At 39.1% G+C, this 24,729-nt stretch overlaps 1 protein-coding gene across 5 annotated transcripts in view; it reads right to left on the reverse strand.

Moving 5' to 3' along the window:
- The window catches only part of PTPRM (protein tyrosine phosphatase, receptor type M), a 386,144-nt gene that overhangs the window by 8,187 nt on the left and 353,228 nt on the right, over window positions 1-24,729 (reverse strand). For all 5 annotated transcript variants that reach the window (XM_019473357.1, XM_019473356.1, XM_019473355.1 and 2 more), the window contains 7 exons: window positions 14,172-14,288; window positions 9,329-9,483; window positions 8,892-9,027; window positions 8,161-8,310; window positions 7,502-7,675; window positions 5,013-5,144; window positions 1,781-1,906 (listed from right to left, as the gene is read on the reverse strand). In XM_019473357.1, the coding sequence (XP_019328902.1) occupies window positions 1,781-1,906; window positions 5,013-5,144; window positions 7,502-7,675; window positions 8,161-8,310; window positions 8,892-9,027; window positions 9,329-9,483; window positions 14,172-14,288 (990 nt within the window). The remainder of the gene's footprint in view (window positions 1-1,780; window positions 1,907-5,012; window positions 5,145-7,501; window positions 7,676-8,160; window positions 8,311-8,891; window positions 9,028-9,328; window positions 9,484-14,171; window positions 14,289-24,729) is intronic.

Here is a 24,729-nt window from a genome sequence, read left to right on the forward strand (position 1 = left end):
TAACAGCATTTTTTTTGGTACATACTTTAGATATTTGCATCAATGAGGAAAGTTGTTCAGGCAGATCACTGCTGACAAACTACTAATGTAATTTCAACTGCCCTTGAGGAGTTACGACTTTTAATTTCCAACAGTTATTAGAACAAGAGGTTTTAAACAGAGTGCTATACAAATAGACTAGAATAGAGCAATGGTACAGCTGCAGGATCAAACAAATAATTAATTAATATCATAGCAGGAACTTGGTAGCAAAGAGGGAGCTGCAACACAACTTTAATTATATACCTTTTTTTTTCATATGCTTCAGCATTTTGAAGAACGTTTGTGTGCTTCTGTCTTTTTTTACAAGAAAGGTCAAAACCTCTCAAGATATTTTGAAGCAGGAAACATTTAAAAAAACAAATGAAACCCTCAGATTTTTCCAGCTTATAAAAAAATGTAACTACATTTTATTTTATTGTGTGCTACTGCAGCAGTCAGAACCCCTCTGGTGAAACGTTACTGAACAGTTGCTTTATGGTGATTTAAAATAAAAAAGGAGTATAGAACAAGTGTTAGTGGCAGAAAATTACAGTCCTTTGAAAAGGGCATAATAAACACACACATGAAAACTGTTTTTGTAGTCTAGGATTTGCCACTTTCACTTCTGTGCAAAGTGAGGACATTTTAGTGCCACTTTTAAAATGAGCAACACACAGAAATGTTGACATTACAATTTTTTCTCTAAAGTAAGAGGTAATAGAGAGGATGTAAGATTAACAAGATAAGGGAATAAAAAACCGAAGTGGATGCAGTGTTAGATATGTTCTTCAATGGGTTTTGTCTGCTTTATGTCAAAATTTGGAATCTACTGATTTCCTGGCCAGTTTCTTTCAGCTGATGGCCCTTTTTCCCAAAGCACATCAGCCAGACCCAGTGCCTGCTAAAGCTCATATTAATGCTGCTGGAGATTGTGTTTTTATGTTGCCACATTTACTGCGAATGCAAGGCCTTCATAGTATTAAAGAAATATCTTGAAGCTTACAGTCTGCTTCCCTGCTCAGATATCAGCATGTTTTTGTTTGTGTTTTGGGGGCCTTTCTCTCACGGTCCTGAGAGCTACCAGATCTCAGGGCAGTTCCCAACTTTTTTCAGCAGGGAATGCTGCTTATTCCTAGCTATGGTTCTTTGGTGATCCATACCGGTCCATTGCGACGGCTCGCTTCATCTGGATGGGAAGAGATGCCTGGTCTGTGGTGGAACCTTTTTTCCACTCAGCTTGAAAGACATGCCTCGTTTAGTCTCCTGTCAACTTTATGGGAGCATAAAAGCTGGACATGAGAATGTACCTGCCCTTCTGAAGTGCTTACATATATTATGAAGTGTGATTAGTGGGACAGGATCTTCACTAAAAGCCTGGGACTGGTATTGAAAAACACACCTAGTGTTGGTGCACAGCTTTCTTCGCATGACACAGGATACAAATATGCAAGACGGCTAATTTCAAACTGTTGAAAACAGCACTGATTTTGGCATTTCTTGGCTACCAATCTGAATACTGCATTTACTTCATTTGCATTTAACACACTTGAGATATGCATTAAAATATTTTTTACTTTAATTACACATAGAAGGCTTTTTTCTCATTGATTATGGTGTGACTCAGTACTGCACTGTTGCTCTCAAAAAATAAGCTGAAAAATGAGAATGGCTTTATGTGAGTTTAACTTTCCTTTTTTGTGACTGGAATAGAGTCAACTCATCTACTGAGACAGAACTGTTTTGCAAATAACATCCTTACTCTGGCTGCATTATAAATTCGGAATATCCGGCTGATTATGTCTTCTTCTAAATCAGCTGATACAAACTCCACCTGAATAGGACCATGTCGGTGTACTCCATTTTCTGGCCAGTACTGAGGACACAGCTATAGAAGACGACAAACACAAAAGAGCACAGTTAATCACTTTGAATTTCATGCTGCCTCAATATACTTTTCTAGATTTTTCTTTGTGCTGCATTCATTACTGACATTCTCACACAGTATCTTTACAAAATACACAGTGCACCATCCTCCATCAGTTTCGAGCACTCTGCTTTTACTTGTGCGGAACAAGTTTAAACAAATGCCTTTTCACTTAACTAAACACGCTCTTGCTTGCTGCTGTACTCACCATTCTCTGGCATTTGGAGTAACACATTTCTGACACTCAACGTCAATTCTGCAATACCGTATGACAAGACAGGGGAATGCTGTCAGCTATTACCGTATCTCGGAGACAGTGTGAAGCCTAAAGACCAAAGGTCTGGTATCTCCAACTGTCCTGAAAAGTTGGTAATAATTCAAGCTACATCAGAATGTGCGCTTCATACTATGAAGGGTGCATCAACTCTCAAAACTCAGGACTTTCACATCTGTTTCAGCCATGACTGATGATACTGGCTAATATCAGCATTGCTTTAAATTTGCAACAACTGCTCAATTTCATCTTATGAATGTCACCTGAAAATAGTAATTATGCTTTCTTTAGTGCTCAGAAAACTTTACTTCTAGGTATCTAAAGATCACAAAGTAACATTACCATTATCTTGCACAGTTTTAGCGTCTAATAATATCACAATGGCTTAACCCAGGAACTAAGTATCATCTGTGTTAATACTTTAAAGATTAAATCAACACTTTGCAAGGAGGTTTTTGAAGCTAGACTCTGCTTGTCCCTTTTTTCCATAAAAACCCTAATGATTTTTTTCCAGGGATATTTACAGCAGTTCAAGCATGTAGCTTTTGCAAGCATTCACCAAAATTAAGTATGAACTAATGAAATTTTGTTTGCTTGCAGAAGCTTTGATGTCATATTTAGAACTTTATTTCATTCAGTAAAACAGCTGTGGTCTTCATTCTGCTGCATTGCTGTTGGTGATCCAGAGCTGAGCTGACAAATCACATTTACTCCAGATGTTGTTTTGCATTTCTTATAACACTTATTCCTCAACAAAGCCGTTTAGAGATGACTACATTTTAGGAAAACATAATCATTTACTACATCAATTAAAAAGAGAGCAGGGTCTGATTTGCAAGAGTTCACTTTAACAAGTTAAACCCAGACATTTCGAGTAGGAAAATATATTTTCGTTTATTTGAAACCCCCCCCGTGATTCGGTCTGCTGAGCAAATTACTTTCCAAATATTGTCTAAATCTTACACAAATTTTTATTATGAAATATGCTAGTGTACAGGATAGCAAAATACCATGCATACGACTAATGCAAATGCCAGTGCTCAGATCATTTAATATGTGCACAATTTACTACACGTCTTTCAAATACATAGGAATACTGTTCTAACAGATCTTTGAAAAATGCTTAAATGATAATAAGCAGAGCTGTTTGCTGGAGCTGTTTTAGGAAGCCAAGATTTTCAAGTTCTAAAGAAACCAGAAGCATTTAGGTCTGCGCATTTTGCATGCATGTGATGCTAGCGACTCTCTTTAAGTCAGAGTCACTGTGAAGGGTTGAATTTCATTTCCCAATAGAGCATAACAATCCACATAAAGTGTAATATCTAAACAGAACTGTAAACACTCCATATATACATAAATAATAACAGTAATTATTAATAAATCTGAATGTAATGTGTGTTTTTAATAAGCTCTGCCCTCTCTCCACTTCTGTTTGCTCTGAGGGTTTTGAGATTTATTCCTAATGAAAAGATTGTTACTCACATTAGAGGGAAAAGGTTTAACATACTGCAGAGGCAGGTGCATTAACTGCATATCCCAATAGCTTTTAAAAGCCTGTGAGGCTAATAAATGCTTGAAATAGCCATGCACTATTGTAAATTCAAAACACAGCCCACAAATTAAAAGAACTCTGTTCAGCAGTCCCTAACAGTCTGACTCCCTTGAGTCTTTCCTTATTCACTCAGAAAATAATCTTAGACTCATGAATAAAAGTTTTGTCTTTCATTTCTATTTTTCTCCCTGTAGACAGTTAAGGGCTTGGAATCAGAAATTCAGTCTTTAAAATAGCGTGTGGAATTCCTACACATTCCTTTGAAAGACAAAACGGAAGATTAGTATGTTTTACAAACAAATTCTTCATGTTAAAAAGAAATAGAAGGAAACATTTTTCTAGGTATGAACAATACTCAACAAAACTAAAAAGATTCTTGATCATATCAAGAATAAAAATGGCATGCAGTCTGCTAATAACAATTGCTCTTAACCAAGAATTAGCAAATATTTACATATTAAGAATCCAGATTACCACCACGTTATTCCAGCAGATGGCTGGTGTAGTTTGTTGGAACCAAGGAAATTGTATCTGTGTAAGAACTTGGAATTGCACAGTTGCGAGCCAGGCTCTAGGACACTTAGTGATTAATGCTAGTGATTAAATTGCCAAACTAGTAGGTATGGTTTTCCAATTTTCTAAAGAACATGTTCAGCATGCACAACTCTTTTGTAAGGTAATTACATTCCCCCATACATTTTGTTGCCCTGTTTTCTCTTGCGAAGGATACTTGGTCTCCAATCTTGTTTAGTTCCTACCTCCTTGCTAACAATGTCATTTTGTGCCAAACATAACACAGATTTTCACACTGGGAACACCTATCCCCTAGTAAGCAGACCAAGGTCGTTCCCCTGTTTCAGGCAGGCTAATGAATAGCTGTTGGCTTCTGTTTATGACTTTTGGCTATTATTAGTGTGTTTCAGACTTGAGTCAGAATTCTACAACCATCATTTTTGGTTTTTAGCAGCTCTTCCCAAAGCATGTTTTCTTATGAGAATAAATTATGGGTGCATGCACTTATGTGTGTGTGCATTAACATTTTGGTGGAGAAGCTGCTGATGGTCTGATTTATTCCTCTTTCCCTATGTGTATCTGCAAGCTACAAATCAATTTTTTAGTGTGTTAGTATTTAATGTTGTTTTATAAAACTGATTACGTCCTAAAGCTGTTCTGAAGCACACATGCTGAAATGCTGAGGCACTAGCACTCCTCTGTTGAATGGAGCAGTTTTCTGGACTTACTTGTGCTGGGTCGACATCGTTCAGCATAACTATTGAAGTGCAGTGATAATCTAGGACCAGTCTCCAGAAATCTTTGACAGTATTTGGTAAGGGATGCTGCGTAACTATAAAAGCTGATGGTTGCTTGTAGCTCTGCAAAGAAATAACAAGAGATGGTGAGAAGAATGGTAAAAGACAAAAATCCATTTAGCAGAATGCCAGTTATAGCCCCAAAACTTTGGGACTGAAAGCGTTATTTCTATTTTCTATATAATTAATACATTGTTTTCAGCTCTTTCCCAAGATCTTATATGCTTCAAAGTTAAACTGTATTTGGTCAGAATATAACTTCTGCAGATGTTATACTTCTGAAACTTATTTTATGCCATAGGCACAGAGTAAAATCATCAGAGGTTTTTGCCTCCAATGCAACTTCTACAAAATTTTGAGCAACAGTTTTGGTTTGAGCTGTTAATGGACAGATTAATCTTGGCTGTCTGCCTAGCTTTTAATTTGAATGATGCCTGTGAAAGGAAATATCTAGTTATTTTTCAGAAATATTGTTGAAGTTCTGGTCTATCTGACAGCAGCGAGGATACCCAGGGGATAAATTTCAGTGCCCTTTGGTTTTTTTTTTTTAGTACCAGAGTATGTCGTTGACTGAGCTGTTTGGTGCAACTGTTCAATTGTGTAATTTTCAATTATTTATGTCCTCCTGAGTGTTGAAGGCCAGTGTGGCCATATTGGGGCAATTCTTGGGAGGGGTTGCCATAACCTTCATTAAGGAGGGCAGGGAAGCCTCTACATGCCTGGAACTGAAGTATTTGTACTGCAACAGAGATACAATCTGATCAGCTATTTGCATCTTTCATTCAGAGACAGTCACTGAAGAGACCACAGAAAATGAATCCAATGTGTTCTGGGGTACAGATGAAGACATGCAAGACTTCAGTTCTTTGTTTTGGTTTCAGAAAACTGCAACCAGCAGGTATCGATGCTGCTGGTACATCAGTCAGCTGCCTTCTATCCTACTGGTCCTGTCTTGCTGGAAGTTGCATGCAGATGAGAGATGCTCGAAGGACCCTCCATTACTCCCTCACTTAGAAGCCCCAGCAGTTTTTTTGGGAAAATCATTCTCAAACTCATTTGATACTGAATAATGAAAATTATGCTTGCTATCCCTTTTGCTTGAAGTGAGCTTTAAAGGTTTACATGAAGTGATCCAGCTGCATCTCAACGGATGCAAGTGGAGAGGGTGAAATGCATCATCTTGCCTGCTGGAGACCGAGTGTTTAGAGAGAGGTACAAATGTCTGCTCTTGTCTGTCAGTGCAGGGATATTGCAGGAGCCTGGCAAGGGTGTTTGGGTGGAAAGTGACCGAAATCACCTCCTCCCTTGGAGCCTTTTGCCCAGACACACTTTTGGATCCAGCCCATTGTATCAACAGTGAAGAAGGGAAGTGTTTTCAAAGCAAATATTGAGGCACTGCTCTTTCTGAGCAATACTTAATTTACAGAACAAAACAGTACTGAACTCTCCAGGAAAGAAGACAATGTAATGGCAAGATTGTAAATTACAGATCAAGGAAGCTCCATTCTAATATGAAATGTTGTTGACCTACTGTGAGAACCTAGAGAAGTCACTTAAACTTTTGTTCTCAGTTTCTCTACATAGATAAACATAAAGATAATACACTTACCTTTTCACAGGAGTGTTTTGAACTTAGGCTTATTTTAGGAAAATGCTCTGAGAACTTGAAAGGAGAGAAATGTAAAAACTGCTATAAACTGTTATTACTCTAGCTTCACTTTTCAAAAAGACCATTTATAATGTGTTCATTCTTTGCTAACCTCTGTTTTCTTGTTGTTTATGTGTTTGACAACCGTAATTACTATAGCTCTAAATTGTCAAAGATAGGCTATAAATATCTACAGACTGCAAAGGCAGTTTAAGTGTCTTTTTACTGATATTCTATTAGTGGGATTAGAATTACCAGAGATGCATTAGAAAAAAAAATCCACACACACATGAAGAGGAACCATTCATTCAAACAGAAATAAACGGAGAGACTGAAGTAATGGCGTGTGTACTATCTTGTGCTGACAGACGATTTTTTTTTTTGTTAATTACTGTTTAAATTAGAAACAAAGGGAACTGAAGTATTGCTGCAAACCTTATTATCCTATTTAACTGCCTTCGTGTCTTAATAGGTAACTCTTTTTTTCCCAGGCCAGAAGGTTAAAAATTCAAGCACTAGGGAGAAATCCAGACACATTTAATTTACCAAAACTCCCTGACTTGCTCTCTGAGCATGGCTTTGGAACCTTGGCTGTGACATAACGTATGTGGGATCCTAAATGTACTTGGGAGTTTAAAGATTTTGTGCCATGTTTTTGGAAAACAACCTAGAAGGATTTCAGTCTTCTTATGCTGACTCCACTTTCCAGCATTGCTCAGTTTGGAGGGCTGCTTATTCCCTTTTTATTATTAATGATGTAGTGGAGACTTACATCCATCAGTGCAGCATTAATGTAGTTACTGCTCTCCCCATCTATTGTTATGAGGAAAGGCAGGCATCTGTCTGGAGGCAGAACATCCATACAGCGATTCTTTTCATGATTTCGTGGTAAAAGTGCTATGCTGCAGTCTTCTACACGCAGTGTCGGAGTCACCATATTTAAAGTCTTTCAAAAAGAGTAAACAATACAACAGAAAAATTAACACAGCAGTGAAAGCATCCCAAAATATTTAAGAATAGATCAGCTCAGCATTCAGTTTCAGTGGGAATCAATATGCAGACAAATGAAAACACATCACAGTCAGCACGGTTTGGAAGCAAAAAATCCTGGAAGCGTACAGATCTGAAAAATAACCTCAAAGATAGCTGCAGAGTAACGTGCCTTCTGGAGAAAGGACAGTGGAAGGAATCGATATACTTCCTTTGAGTAAAAAGAAGATTTTACTACTACCCTATTGCTTTCTTTTATGATTTAGCATAATTCAATAGCAATTAGTGACATATTATTTTCCCTTTTTTTGCAGTCTTTCCCTCCCAGGCCTGGTCCAAAATTCACTGACTTCTTTAATACCTAAATAAGCAAGCACTTAAGTAGAAGTCTTTAGCAGAGCTGAACTGTATAACTTCTAGGTACTGCTAGCCACAACTTACCCTAAATTCCTCTTTGATCTGGCTGGAGTTAGTCTGAGGATCCAGTTTATTCATTTCATAGTAAACAGACCTAACTTGAGAAGCTGGAATAGATGTGTCCCCACAAAGACAGGCTTCCAGGATAGCATCATGGATGAATACATACTGTTCCTGGTAAAGCAAATAAAATAATTACTGACAGAGAGAGCATACGCTCCTAGTATTTTGGTAAATAAAAAATAACAACTAATATGGTTGCCACTAATTCTCTCTGACTTTACTGTCTCTGAAGCAAGACCAGTTCACAAAACAACAGCAGTTCACAAAACTTCCCACTCATTTAGAAGTTAATATAGAAGGATTGACTCGAACTAGTTACAAGTACAAACAGAAGTGCAGTAACGCTCCGTAATAAAACTTGGAATGTTTCTGCTTTCTTCATTCCTCCGCACAGTTCTGTAGGTGCTATCACATAACAGCCTCAACAAGATGTACCCCAGAATGAATCCTCCCTGGAGAGGAAACACGATTTTCCTCTTTTTTTAGAAAACCATTGCAAACCTTAAGTGAGGCATAACTGGGCACTTGTTTGGGCAGCGGTTCTTCAAGTTTGTGTGTGGATTATTTTCTGCATATGACTAAATAAACTACCTTCTGGACGGTGCCTACCACGAAGGGGCTCTACTTTTATGGCTTAGAAGAATACTTTTTCGTGCAAAGTGTAAGGTAGTATTCCAGTAGATTAACAATACCTCAGTCTGCACCATGTTAACTCTCCGAGATCGAAGCTCTCTCACGCAATTGTATATGTCTACAACGCCTTCTCTTTCCGCCATATCTAGCATGATGTCAATAACAATGAAGCACCCAGTTCTGCCAGCACCAGCACTAAAGTAAAAGAAGAGCACAGTTAATGTTCAGCAGCGTATTGGAAAATGTAAAGTGCAACGGTTCATCTTGCAGGTGCTTGATCAGTGGGATGATTACTGAAATTAAGTCTTGTGTTCAGGCATTTGCAGGATTCCAGACTCAGTTTTGCCATTCTTGTTTATATTTTAGATATTAAGTTTTTGTGGGTAGAGCTCCAGTGGCTTCAGCAACCTGTGTGGGGATGATGCAGTACAGGAGAAGCAAAAGTAAGTTCTGAGTTTAGTGGACAACACAACAGAGGGATTTCTGTTCTACCCACCTGCAGTGAACAACCAGAGGTCCAGCATTTGGTGGGCTCTTGGATTTGACCTGTCGTACAAATCCCAGCAAGCCTGTCGCATGGTATGGTACACCGTGGTCTGGCCAGCCAGTGAAGTGAAACTGCCGAATTTCTCGAATCTCATGAACACCTCTCTATTGAAAAGATAAGGGTTGAAAAAGAAAAACAAGCTGGAATGTGAAAGAAATTGGATGAGAGACATCGTAGGAATGTAACTTCAAAAGCCTGAGCCTTGCCGAAAAACATCCACCCCCTACCAATATCCGTATCTGTACAGACTGTTGGAGAGCTTTTTCATAGCAGGAGAGCAAGTTCAAAGGTTACATATCAACTGGTTTCAAAGCCTTACAACAAAACTGAGTAACTGAGCACTAGATTGGCTAGAAACTTTTAGCAACAAGATAGACGCTCATCTCTATATTTAAGCACTAGGTTGCTTTGAAAGATGCATGCCATGATCACAGAACAGGTCAGCAGCAAGGCCATGAACATATAGCACAGATGACTTTTTTTTCCCACTGCTCTCCACAGGAGTTTTGCTGCTGATTTCAGGGAACTACAATTTCAGCATAATTTTCCCTATCATTTGTCTCCTTCATTGGTCTGAAAGAAACGGCTGAATAGTAAGAAACCTTTCTGCACCTCCAATCATAGGGGCTGCATTTGTAGCCCTCCACATGCTCACCCTTCAAGTGATTTGCCACAGTCTACAAGCATGTGGATATGATAAGACAGGTATGAATGAGAAGCCGATCGTATAAGTAATTGCCCATGTGACTTTCTGGAGCAGTCTGGATATTAGAGGTGTGTATGCTAAGTTTGATTTTCTTAGTGCTTGTATTTCCCCTTCCCCCTCTAAAAATGTAGCTGCAAGTATTTCTCATTAGAAATCCACAGACCAGAGGCCATCATACATATTTCATAAGCAAACAGCAAAATTATGACATATCATGTCTAGGCTGGACTAAATGTCAGTGATATTAATAACTGGTGGTTTACAGTTTTTCTTCTTAAAGATGTATTTCCTGTCTTGAGCTGGTTTGCATATAAAAGGTCTAATTCTTTTTGCATAATGAAGTAATATAAACTTCCTAATTTATTGCTAGTGTGCAAGCTAAAATAGTCTGTGATTTTCAGTGACTGAGAAATTTTGGCCATGCCAGGGCTACATGACTGGAGTGGTCTTGGTGTATCTTGGAGTCCTGATGCTCTGACAGCTCAGGCTGGGGGTCTGTGGAGACAGGGCATCTGCTCGGAGGAATATCCACACTCATCTCCCTCGGAAACTGCGACACAAGAAGGCAGGCAAGGGAGAAGATGAAGAGCATATGTGACATTGGTGTAGACTGAGGAGATCACACCCTTGCAACAGAAATGACCTAATATCCTAAAAACTGATTTTAAAACATATTAAAACCCAGGAATAGACAAAGTAATTTGCATTTTAAGACAGTCTAGCAAACACATTGAAATACAATTTGGTCTCTGTACTCTGGGGATTTTAGAGTGTGTTAGTTAACACAGCTTTTTGCTACTGCAAGCAAGGCCTCCAACTCCATAAATAGCTGTGCGTAGGTGGGGTATCCATGTCCCAAACACTTTTATAATGCTCCTAACAACTGCCCACAATCCCCCAAGAAACAAAGATCCCATACAAAAAGCAATACCATGACTATACAAACTGTGGACTGAAACAAGTACCCCACACAAATTCTTCATGCTGTACGCAGCCTTGATTTTCAAGCAATTTACAAAAAGTAAACTGCCCCTCCAAAATAATGTGCCCAGCTCTCGCACAGATCAGGATATGTCCTGTGTATCTTGTGCATTAGTTTTGAAAATGCTGTTTGTCATGCTGACTGCATTTTTGTCTATCATTGGTAACGCTCAGCTACTTAGAAAAGATTTTGCATATAGGGTACTTTTATAATGAGTTTGCTTATTATACCTACAAAAGAATGATTTTCATGTCTGTAGCTTCCCTGCTGGTTTCTAAACCCAAAATAGCAACACAACTGCATGAATCATAAAAGCATATGCTCAGCTTGGAAAGACTGTATTTTTTAGTTTTTCTTTCAGCTGAAACAAACAGAAAATGGTGTACATTGCTAACAAACCCTAGGATGTTAAAAAATGTAGACCCTAATCCTACAAATACTTATGGTGCTGCTGTATGTTATTATCTGAGTAATTCATCTGAGTTAACTGTTGTGCTGTAAAGGAACCGCTCCAAAGAAACTGCTTATGCACACAATGTAAAGCGTATCTAGGAAGTGGTCTTCAGAATCAGAGTGTAATTTTGGGTTCAATTTTCTTAGCATTATCCCCCTACTCCTCAATAACTACCAAATAGCCATTTTAGAAAAATAAAAATAAGCGATCAATTTATCTCCAAACAAATCAACTTCTAAATTGAATTTTAGGAGCATGTATGAGATGTTCATCCACAAATAGAAAAACGGTCAGAAGGGACCTCTGGAGGTCTCCAGTCCAACCTCCCAATCAGAGAGGGTCTAAGGCCAACACTAGATCAGGTCACCAGATCACTAGATCTGATCACTAGATCAGACGACCTCCAAGAATGGAGATTCCACGACTTTTCTGGGTAACCTGCTTTAGCGCTGCACTACTCTCCTCCTGAAGGAGCTTTTCCAGTGCAAGCCTTCCATGCTGCAACTTCTTGGCCATTGCCCCCTGTTTTACCATCCGTTACCATCGAGAAGAATGAGGAGAATTTGGCGCCCCCGATTTCCTAAACATCTTTGAGGTAGTTGCAGACTGCAACTAGGTCCTCCTTACCCCTCCTCCTCATCTCTACCACACCGAGCAAGGCCAGCTCTCTTAACCCCCCTTGCAGCTCAGATGTCCTACATCCATAATCATCTGGGATGTCAGCTGTTGTCCCAGGACGTCACAGCCTGTACAGACACATAGGGTTAGTCCACCTAAGGCGCAGGACTTTGCATTTTTCCTTGTTGAATTACTAAATTTTCTGTTGGCCAAATCTTCAATTCCTTTGGAACTGCGGCTCCAATGTTCAGTGTTTCAACACCACCCTTCACTTAGTATTATCTGCAGATTTGGTTAGGGTGCAGTCTGTCTCATCATGCAGCTTGTCTTGGAGAGGCTGAAAAGTATCAGTCCCAATAGATCAGAAATACAAACTTGAGAGAATTATGGTGAAAGAGATGTACAGACTTGACCTTCCAGTACCGTTGGAAGAGTTAAAAAATACGGAAAATAGGGTAGAAACAAATGTACTTTACTCAAACTACACTGACATTGCTTTTAGAGGCTTACTGAAAAACTACCAACTATTAAAAAGCAGTGTCTAAATGAAATCTTTTCAGATGGAGGGTTTTTTTTAAGAAATAAAATGTTTACTGCCTTTTATCTCTATCTGTTCTAATGCACTTATTCAAGACAGTTTGGTTATGATCAACTGTAAAATCCTCTAGGTCTTTTTTTCCAGTCCCAGTTAAGAAGTGAAAAGCTAACATCAAAGCATGGGCTTAAAATTTCAGAATAGAAATCAACCAGTGCTTCATCTACTTCAAAGTGTAGCCACCGTTTCTCATATTAAAACTACCTAAATGCAAGGAAACAACAGGCTTGAACGAATTTGATGTACAATATGTATAGTGGTAAACACGATACAATATTTCAGTTCATTCAGACTGCATAATTCTGTTATCATTACCCTCAGGTTGCTGTATTGATGCATATGTAAGTATTAGATTGAAGAATAAACCAGGAAAGAAACTAATTCCTTTGTTACTGTGGATGTATGTGCAGAGACCCTGTTGGGCCATCTTTTTGGCAGTTTCATCTACCTGGGTGCAGGATTCTCTGATGCTACAGATTATGTTCTTCAAAACCATAACTGAACACTATTTCATCATTAGAGAGAACCACTGTATCACAGGTACTGCAGCTAAATCAAAAGGAGTTTTCTAACCTAATGAGTTGAAAATCTACTCATGGAAATAGTGGGAGAACATACTTCAGTGCGCCATTAGGAATGTCAAGTCTTACAAACAGGCCCTTTCCTCGTTGTTCTGCAACTCAAATGAGTCTTGATACATACAATTAGAACACTTCTGTTCTTTAATGAATAAAACCCCTGAATTGACACAAAATGCATGACACACTTCAGCATTGACTGACCCTGCTTGTTCTCACTTTCAGTAAGTACCTTATTTGTTAATTGTATGTTGTCCATATATTGTAAGCTGTTTGGGAGAGCTACAAGATCTAGTAAGCATCAAACAAATTCATGGCATTATTCTAGTAAACAGTAATACAACACGCTGATTGGAACTCTCCCTATAAAGACAGATTCCACATGAAAAGTGAAATTGCCTTGACAAGAAAATTAGTTTGTTTCAACTATGTCTCTGCAGAGCAGGAACACACCGGTCCAACAGGTAACAATATTCTCCACCATGGACTTCTGAATAATGGTGCATGCAGCCTCTGGTACAGACAGAAAATTATTGTGGGGAACATAAGATGGGGAAACAGCACGAATGTGTTTTTCAATTGATTGCTGGGAGGGAGGCTTCGATTTCTCCTAGGCAAGGAACATCACTTTCTCTAACTCAGGCAGGAGCCAACAGTGATGGAAAGCGCAGAAAAGTTGCTGCATTTAAAGGAAAACACAGTTTACCATAAGAGGGCGGTAGTCCTTTACCCAATAGCTACAAAACAGCTACAAAACCGGGATGTCAGTCAAAAGATTTAACTTTCCCACGTTGAATCTGTATATAAGTTACTTAGGCAGATACCACTGTATTTAAGAAAACTGAATTTGGAAACTTACCTTTTCTACTGCAAATGTTCGAATCACATATTCAGCCAGGAGCTCTGTTTCTATTAGGGTAACTTTAATGTCTTTATATATCTCTGTGTCATCTGGCCAGTATTTGCAGCATTTGACCTTTTAAAAATAGAAAAGAAATTAAGGTTCGTTTAGTTTAGAAGGTTCATACTGAATCTATTCTGTATTCTGTGCAAAGATTTCTGTTTTAAAATGCAATCACGCGCAAAACAGTCACATTTCCTACACATGGAAACGATTAATGTTTAAAGGACATTGCCTCTTCTTTTTTTAAGACATCTCTCAGAGTTGCAGGTGAGATTTGTGTTGTGGTTAGTAAAGAAAGGCAAATTTGTACAGAGCACAAGGGCTATTTATACCCTGCACAACTCAGTTACAGTAACTGTTCATTTCCTCTGTTTTCCAACGCAGGGTGTGCCCAGAAGGGACAACTACCACCAGAAGGTTTTTTCCCCAACCTCTAGTTGGTGATTTGTCTCAAAAATATCTTCCTACCTTCTAAAATGAAAATGTGTTTTTCAGACAGGAAGGATCTTCTCTACTGTTAGAAAAGGATCTGTTTTATCAGATTAACTTTTCAAAGGAACTGAGGAGGGGTCAAATGGCAGAACTCAACATTTGAAGTCAAGAGATGAGATGTATGTCTGGGCTTTAACACCAATTCACTAGATGACCCCAAACACTATGGGTGGGATTCATCTCACTGAGTTCAAACTAAGCTGAGTAGGATGAATGCCTTCTAGAGGTGCCTTTATTTTTGTTAACTATGAAAAGAGTCTAGATGAATGCCTTCGCCTGGGTGTTTGCTTCTTGATGGCTAAGGTTAAGTGAAATTAATTACCCTTTCTTCCATAGTGATTTCACTTGGCTTCTGGAGCTGTGCATTCTTGGCAAATTTATCCTGGGATATGGAGACGGCAAGAAGGTGGGTGTTGTGAACTGCATTTCAGATTTTCTGAGCCCTGCTGTGGCCTAGATGGGACGGACTTCACAATATTCAACGTATTCAAACGTGCACTATTATTCTGCTATTTTATAAAGTGGGTCATTGTGGGGACCGTATATGATGATGCAGATAGCTGACAGACTTAAGAATTTTCTCCTCCTTCCCATTTGTGTGGACAAGGCAGTGGGTGGGGAAGCTAACACATTACTTGCATATCTCGGTTTTATTCTGCTCTATCACGGTAATAGCTATGCTATCACCACTGCATCTGGCCATCGTCCAGTAGTGCAGTACGTGCTAGCAGTAGCATCTGTTACACATCTGCTGCATGGAATGGTTTCTCTCTTTCTCTCACCAAAGGGAAAATTTAAAACAGCTCTTTTAATACATGTAAATCTACTGGTTTACTTAAATATACACTTAAATGGGTTGGGTAAAAAACCCAAACACTTCAAATATTCAATGGAAAACTGATACAAAAATTAAAAAAAAATTAAACTTCACAACTCTTAGAGTTTTTCTCAAACCCATTTTCATGCCAAAATATTTGGATTACTATCATGTCTAGTCTTGAGCAAAAGGTAAAACTGAAGTATGTGTGTGTAAGCATACAGTGAAAATTGCAAAGCATGATTCAAATGATTTATTTATTCAAATTCCAGGTTCAGTATCTAAAGAATTACGCAGAGAGTCAAACCTTGTCCTGTCAGGCAGAAGAAAATACTGTCCTCAGAATTTGTTTCTAGTGACGTAGCTGATAATCACGTACAACCCCTCTTTACTGTCTGGACAGAAGAGAGGTCTTGCCACACCAAAGTGGTAACAACAGCTGATAAAATAAAAAGTTTGTCACGGCAGGGTCAGTAGTTCTGATCCTTTTTCTGACTCTTTCGCAGGATAAAATTTAAACCTGAATAGAATGGAGTTAAAGGTCTGGAAAAACACAGCCCCACATCAGGAGCCTCAGAGAAAAAGAGTAGCCTGGTCGTAAGCCCTGGCTCCCGGCCACAAAATCAGACAAGCACCCTAACAGCTTATTCCTGCTTACACAGCTGATGGAAAGCCCTAGAGCAGAGCTGAAGCTCAGGTAGCTATAAGCAGGTTTTTATTTATTTCGCTATGCTTGTCTTCAGACCTAGTAACCGCATTAGTATTGGCTGAGAAAAATTCTTTATATCCTTCACATTTCATCAGGTATTAAGCATGGTTTCAGGACAACTGGCAAACACCAGGTTATACAGTTCCCTTCCATAGCGAGAGGCTTGGAGCTGGGACACTGGACAGTCCTTGCAGTACCTAGCACTCCTGCACTGGGGCAAGGGTAGCAAGCCTGCTCCTTCCACCATGCTCACCAGCCAGCAAGCTGACAGGGCATCACTGTGGATGAGAAGGTTGCCACCAGCCAAGGGCCAAGCCGAGGGACAACCCCAGGGTGCCTAAACTGCAGGATCTCTGGCAAACGCATATTCATCTCCAAAGCATATCTATCAGCTATAAGCAATGAACAACCATCTCAAAAGCATTAAATGTCGCTGCAGGCAGTTTAGTAGTTGCTCCTATCTATCTACTGTTGCATCTACTTGATATTGATTCAGATCTTATCTTGTTTGGATGTATTTCCAAATCCCTCTGATAGAAACTAAGTGAAAAACATCGAATGCTCATTGTTTTCTCTGTGTTGTTAAAATAATCCAGAAAATTCACATTGTTCAAATCCCTTAGGCCAGCAAACTGACCCTTTCATAGTCGTTGCCGGGAACTCTCTGAAACAGGGTTTTTCTACCTATGGCTAAGATCATTTTTTGACTCTCCATGCAGAATAAGGTAATTCACACTACCTCCGGACAGGAGCAGCCCACTGACAACCCCATCCCTGGAGCCGATTCCCTTTTCCCGCCTGTTCACTTATCCTTTCCATAGGTGGAACCTGAACCACACAAAGGTGGCCAACGCACGTAGGAAGGGAGCAGCTGCAGCGATGATCCTAGTCACAGCACTACTGATCAGCACGTCTCTTTGTTGTTAACTTTAGCCTTGTTTCTTTCTGATGGGTGCCTGCCATCCTCAAAACAGCTCTAGTTTAGTAAAATAAACAATCGGGAAAAAAAACCCCAACCCTGACTGAATTAAATCGCTCAGCCTTGAAGGAAAACATGTCTGTTTCTAACTTGGTAAGTCTAGACAGTCTGGATTATGACTAAGATCTAAGGGACATTTAGAAAGACCAATTTAGAAGAGCACAGTCCCCACCTTCTTATGCCTCAACTGTTGGATTTGCTTCCACTCTTTTTTTAAACCTTATTTAAGATGATCCAGTGGAATGAATAGGGAAGCACTGGGGGATGTTGCACAGGAGTTATAGCCTTTTGTGCCTCATGCAGCTTGGGCCTGCTGGGGATTTCTTACTCTGCTTCACAGGGGATTTTGGGCATGGAGCAGATTGGAGCTGAGCAGAAGGATCCATGACAACACAATTTCCTGAAAACTCTCCCAAGTGGAATAGGGGCTGTAGCAGCCGTGGGAACAGTGCCAGAGATGCAGTCAGAGCCACAGACCAACATTAAATGATTCACTCACTGGGAGGGGAAAAAAAAACCCAAACTTTTTTTTTTTAATTCAGGCTTTTTTCCTACTTTTGGCTCTTGTTCTGCAATGCTGCTGCACGTGCTGAGCTCTAGACATGGGAACTCTGTGGACTCCTGATGAGCCAAAAGTTAAGTAAATGCTTAAAGACCAGTCTCCCATCTCCTCCAGGACCTGTCAAATAAATGCAAAGGTGTCTTAAAGACAGAAGTAGATTAAATAGTGTAAATCAAAATCACACTCCTAAATGTTTATTGGATCAGGGCCTTTATTTGTACAAGGAAAGACAATTGCAACAAAATAGAATATGGTTTTACTCATCAAATATGAGAAACACTGCTGGAAACATATGCTTGTTCATTTTTTCTTTCTAGCATAGCTTTAGCTACTGTGACTTGATGAATCTCTTTCCCCTTTTATAAACATTTGGTACATGTTTTACAAAAAACCCTACTAACAGAAGGTTTAGCTAAATAATTGATACATGAAGCCAGAACTGAATATTAAATGCATCAGATTTTTTTTTTTACACAGTTGCTACCATAACAGTAAACATCGTCCACAAAGTAGAAAACAATTTTGAAATCTCATCTGAGCAGAACTATAATTGAGAGTTTGTTCAGATACACCCCACATTTATATCCTAACAACGTGCCAAAAAATACAGATGTTCATCACAAGATGAGATAAAAGGGTGATTGCCAGAGACATAATGAAAATGCTCTGGTTTAATCTATTCACCCCAAGGTACACTGTCCAATTGTTCCAAACATGTTTACTTTACTAATAATTTTTGAAATTTGGAGAAGATGATTATCTACTTCCACCCCCTAGTTCCATCCCCCAGCAAAATAGTCTAATGTGAGAAACTAAGACTTAAAAATGAAGGTGGAAAGTTGCTGTTGCTACTTCTAAATATAACAAACAATGTAGGCAGTGGATAGCTAATGAACACAAATTGTGACTTCCGAAGCTGTATATTTAGCCATTTGGCAATGTGACACATCTAGCTAAAGGCAGTATGAAAGCCAGGACAGTAATTCATTTACTTAGAGGTTTGGAATAGGAGGAATATTACAGAATTAATATGTGAGCTGGCTGTGAAATATACTTTGTAGTTCGTACAGAACAGTTTAAATAACACTGATTATTTAATGTTTCCAATTTCCTTTGATTCTGAAATATTCTTAGCAAAAAGGTGATATAACTGGCTATGCACTGCATGGATTGTCATTAGTGAACAGCAGTATTATATATTCTAATTTAAAATTAATCCTGAACTAAGTAATGATGATAAGTCAGACATAAATTTTGAAGTGAAACCTCTAGGATATAAAGTGAAATAGCCAACCAAGCTCACTGGTGAAAATTTTTAACAGCTTTTACAGATGTAGCTAGGATAACATCATATATTTTTATTTGGCTGACCTGAAGTAAAAGGACATCCAACAAATGAAAGTATTTTTATTTAAATACTTTTCAAACAAAAAATGTATTGCGATTTAAGAACATTTTATAAGTTATAAAACAACCTTTGACAGAAGATAAAACCCCGTCTTTCTTTTTTTCATTTTCTTTCTTTGCTTTTGAGCAAGTCAGTTAATTGATTTATACCTCATTTTACAGTTTTCTAAAAGAGGTATGGAAGAGTATTGAGAAATACAGCATTTAAGGTACTGTTTGGCACCATCAGATAAATGGGGCTGTATAAAGGCAGCCAGAAGTCTTTATGTTGTTCACAGCTCCCAGAGGGGGAGAGATGTCTCCATGAATTTTACTAGCTCAGTCTAACTTCTTCCAGTGACAACTCAGAGCTGATAGAATTCTCCACCTTCTGCTGCCCTATGTTGCCCCAGCAGCACAATCCTAGGTTGCCTGGTGGATGCACTCTCATTCAACTTCTGCCCAGAATAGCTGGCTTTCTGGACATGTCCAGTAGTAGCCATACACTAATGCTTTCCACCTGAGGGAATCAGTGCAATCCCTTTGTTCTTAAGAATCAGGTATACTGTTAGCATGCCATCAACCTGTTAGCTGGGTTTAGATGCAATTAAGCTGACAGGCCAAACTCATGGTGTGGCCATACTTTGGCCATAAAACAGAATCACTCTTGGAGAATTGCTTTAGGGTAAAGGTGACCCCAGGTAAAGCTATTGTAGTGTTCCTGTCTCCATCGCTAGTACCAACAGAAGAATATGGATTGCCTCCATTTCATTGCTTATATTTAGGCAATTTTGTCTCCCACTGGTCATTAAAAAAGGCTGTAAATTAGTGCACCTTAGTACAGCCCTGGAGGAAAAAAGGTTGAGCACAGAGCACATGAGAAGTGTGGTCCCATGCCAAGATGAAGGATGGTTACAGGATTAGCTGGAGTTCTTCAAAGCCTGTCTTAATCCCTTACACAACCGTGAAATCATGGGCATATTGCTCAGATCCTGTGCTCTGAGGACCTGATGTGCCTGCATCGAGCAGAACAACCTGTGCTCTGAATCATGCTTCCGTTCCAAGAGCAAAATCATACCGTTATTTGAGCTACAGAGCACCACCAAGTTAGTGGATTGCCTTCTGGCTCTAAAACCTGATCATCTGATGTTAGGTTAGAAAGCTCTACATGTTACTCTACTGGGTAAGGTAAAACTGTGTTAGTGCCTCCAGGATACTTCTTCCTTCACAGAGAGAGTGCGAGATTAATTTCACGAGACCACTGAGCTGAGGAGACTTGCAGTGATGAAGCCATTTTGCTAGCCCCGACATTTCAAAGAACTTGAAGCCCTCTTTGCAAACTGCACTGATACTTGCCTCCTACATCTTGGCGGCACGAGCAGCTAGCCCAACAAGGGGGTCGATCCATTCGTGTATCCTTAAACCTCTTTTATTTATTTCTCAAAGTGAATTATCTCAATTGGATTAGTGAGCATTAAGATATTAATCTCTGTTGATCAACATTCTTTGAAACATAGCTTTTACTGGAAACGAGAATGCATCAAAACACTGAGAGCTGAAACCACGTCTGCTTTGACTGACATGAGACAGTGCTGAACGCTTGTAGGTTGATGTCCTGTTTGATATTGCTAACATTGCTAATCTGGGGACATCTTTATTAAATTATTGCAAAGAGTCCTCCCTTCTCTTTCCTGAAGAAGAACAGCCAATTTTTTCTCCTTAAGGGCTCCTCCCCTGCTACGCATAATGAAATAATGCCATTTTGTTATTTCTGGTTAGAAGTCTAGAAAGCTGAAATCTGTTTTGATGACTAGAAGGATTCACTGACTTGAAAGATTAACAATAGTTCTAAATTATGATTGTTTTCTTTTTTCCTCATTGATACTCTGTAAAAGTATAAACTCTACGCTATCCAACAAGAGATACTGGAATTACAGTGAACCCAAAAGTAAAACAACAGAATATCTAGTAACATATATGTACCATAAGCACAGGTCCCAGGTTTTCTGGGTAAACATGATTAAGAAACAAATTTTCTCTAGATGGGGAAGGACACTATTTATAGGTTTTAGAAGCTGAGACTAGAATTACCTAGAGGTAGGGAAGGGTTTCATACAGCAACCTTTCTCCCTCTCATTTATAAAATGTGGTTTCTTTCTTTCAGTAGAAAAGTTAAAATGAAATCTTAGTCGCCAGTATGCTTACAAACTCTTTGGCATACCTCCTAAGGAGTGTTAATGCCAGTATCCTGAACTAATTCCAATGGAGGTAATTTGGCTTATTACATTTAGAAGCAGTTTCAATTAGAAAGAGTGTTCTTCCATTTATACTAAATACAAATGTGCTGTTTGTGAGACATGTTAAAGAGTTACCATGTTTCACCTCTGCAATATCTCCATAATGGGTGATCTGAATCTTAAATACAATTTGCATCTACCTTTGTTTATTAGAGGGTGGTTCTTCTGCATGGAAGATTCTCAAAACTTGTAAAATGCGTAAGTGCAAGCTTCATAATAGCTTTGTGTCAAAAAATTCCTTTTTTATTCTAAGAATAGGTGGCAAGTCCATTGGAAATGTCACACAGTTTTTATGTTGCTGGAATTCCCTATGAAGTTTTTGTTTGGTTCTTGCAATACGTTTTCAGTAAGAAGTCTTTGGATAGGGCTTTATTTGGCAGTTTTTCTTGGATGTCTAATGTCTGTCTATAACAGAAAAAAATCATCAGGTGGACCTGAAGAAGATCTGGTTCAATATAAAGACTTCTGGATTTTGTTTGTTAAGGAAGCATTTGTATCTGGTTTAGAAATGTTTCTTGAATGCTGACCAAGGCTGCACACCCTGAGCGAGGACCAAGCTTGGACCCAAGGCCCAAGCACATGCACATGTGACTGCTTAGGCCTGGGGCCACACAGAGTCTTCCCTGAGAAGAACAACTCTTTTCTGACAGATTTTATCTTACAACAGGGAACATTTTTTAGCCAACCAGCAGCAAGGAGATGTTCCCTTTCTGTCTAAAGACCTTTGTATGGGTCTCCTCACTGTCATGTAGACCCCAATACTTTTTTAAGCATGAAAAGTCAGAGCCACCAACATTTTTGCAGCAAGGCAGATGAGAGTGCCACATATGTAGCACGTCAGCTGCAGGTCCAGTAAAACAAGCAAAGGAAAACCCCTAGATGACCTTTAGAGGTCCCTTCCAACCCAAACTATTCTATGATTCTATGAAAAGCTAAGCCACCACTGTGTTCTTTCTTTTTCCCTATGCAGATAAAGCCCTGACGGCTCCTGAAAGCGAAAAGTCACCCAGGAGGAGTGCGAGATGGCTATCAGGAAAGCACAACACTCCTGAGAGAGAAGACGGCAGTAAGAGGCTGTTTCAGCAGCAGTAAGGTGTGTGTGCAGGCATAGGGGCTATTCACCAGTCTGTGGCTGACCTTCATTCCCCTGTTTGTGTCACATCCATTCTGTTGTAGTCAACCTTGCCTTCTTTCAGAAAAGGGTCTTTTGTGTGCTTATTAACACTATTAGCACTGGCTGTTTTCTAATTCTGGATAATAATTGCGAAACTCTAATTACTGTAATTACTATGCTCCTGGGGTGAGGTTTTATTTTTTGTAATTATTTCTAGTGATTTTTTTTGTAAATACTTTGTTATATTAAAAGCATGATACACAATCATGAGTCCTTGCAGCACATTTATATATCAACCACCTCCACTGAATTTCATCGGTGCATTTCACCATTTATTAATCAGATATTACTAAATTTCTCCTGCCTCAAGCAAAAACAAGGAGTGGGAGAGAAAGTGACTAGTGACAAATGACAAATTATGTGACATGCCAAGTTTGATTCTGCCAACCAAGTATTAGTACCAGCCCAACAAGAGCAAAGATGGAGGTGACAGCTAGATGGCACAATTGAATATATTCTAAATCTTCCCAGAATAACTCTTTACGGAGGAAAGAAATGTTTCCATGTGTGCAAACGTTGAAACACTTCAAGAAGCAACCTGAGATTTTGGCCAGTACGTAAAGACCTTGATCCAGTTCCCATTGCTTTCCACAGAAGGATCCAGCTCTGTCTTTTGGAGTCTGTACTCCAGAGCAGTCACTTGGGGGTAAGCAAGATGTTCTCGTGTCTGTTTTCTGATCACCCCTACGCTAGTGGGATAAAAAGTTTTGTTTCTTCTAGAATAATCCACCAGATTATGCTGTGTCTCTCAGGAAAAGATGTTGTCTGAAATTACACTACTATCTTCAGTTGCTCTAGCACTTACAAACATGAGCATGGAGGCCTCTTGCATTAATATAATCCAAAATACATTATTCTGAAATAGCTTGCGGTCACACTGATATATTTTTATGAGTCTTGGTTTTGCTTTTTACCTGTTAGTGTGTGGTTTGGAAAATTCTGATTCTTGCACAAAAATGTAGGTATATTATACCATTAAGTACTTGTCATTCCCTTTTTGTGAACTTCATTGTGAGTGGAAGGTTGTTGACCCCAGCATGAAGAAAACAGAGACCTTTTTTCAAGGCTGCTTCAAGGGCTGCTTATTTGTTTACATTTTTTTTACAAGTTCTTATGTCAGCCTAGGCCAATCTTAACTAAAAACCACTTCATCATCTGTTATCAAAGAACTGTTCATGCAACTCAGCAATGATTTTTCTAAATGACTGTGAGACCTCATTTAGATTTTTAATAAACAGTCACATTCTAATGAGGTCTTCATAAAACTGACTAAATATGTTTAGAAATCATTAGCTTAAATTACCAGTACAAAAGTCTCCTTAGGGAGCCCTGCAGATTTTGTGATAAGACTTCTGGCAGATGGATTAGTATAACAGCACAAGTGAGTTCTGAATTTCCACACAAGCAGTGTAAATGTGAGTGACTGGGTAACAGGCTACTAGATAGAGAGCTAAATGTCCCTCAGGTGGGTTCATTAAAGAGAGAAACAATCAAAACACATTTCTGTGCCATTTAAATACCAGGTGCACAGCAGTCTGCAGGTGCCAGAAACACTGACAAGGGTCCCTTGCTGGAACGCACAAGAGCTTAAAGGCATGCATGGTTTTGACAAGTATGCCTCAGATAATGACAGATATTGGCAGATGTACCCGGACCCTGCTGGAGGGTAATGCAGGGACTGAGTCATTTGCAGCAGGTGCTTGCATTAGGGACAGCCTCATGGTGATTCCTCCATCGGCAATTAAAACAGTCCTGATGCATAATGCTCCAGGGCAAGAAGCGAGTTCCTAGCACTGATTTAATGACTATCCAGCCAGTCCTGGTAAACAAACACACATACGCCCCCTCAATGATTAATTCATGAAGGACGTACACTGTGTGGCAAACATGTCAAATAGATATTCCTCTTTCCTGAAAATATAAAGGAATTTTCCTCCTTGGCTTACAAGAGGGTCAAGAGGGTTAAAAATTAAAAATAATAAACCCCTATAAATCTCATACCAGCAATAGCAATTGAAATAGAAAACCTCGAGGTTGGGAAGGTTACAAGGTTTGCCCTGCAGGAAAGCTACCAAAAGGCCCATTAAAATCATTACT

Source organism: Aptenodytes forsteri, unplaced genomic scaffold (assembly GCF_000699145.1).
Source record: "Aptenodytes forsteri isolate BGI_AS27 unplaced genomic scaffold, ASM69914v1 Scaffold229, whole genome shotgun sequence".
Taxonomy (NCBI): domain Eukaryota; kingdom Metazoa; phylum Chordata; class Aves; order Sphenisciformes; family Spheniscidae; genus Aptenodytes; species Aptenodytes forsteri.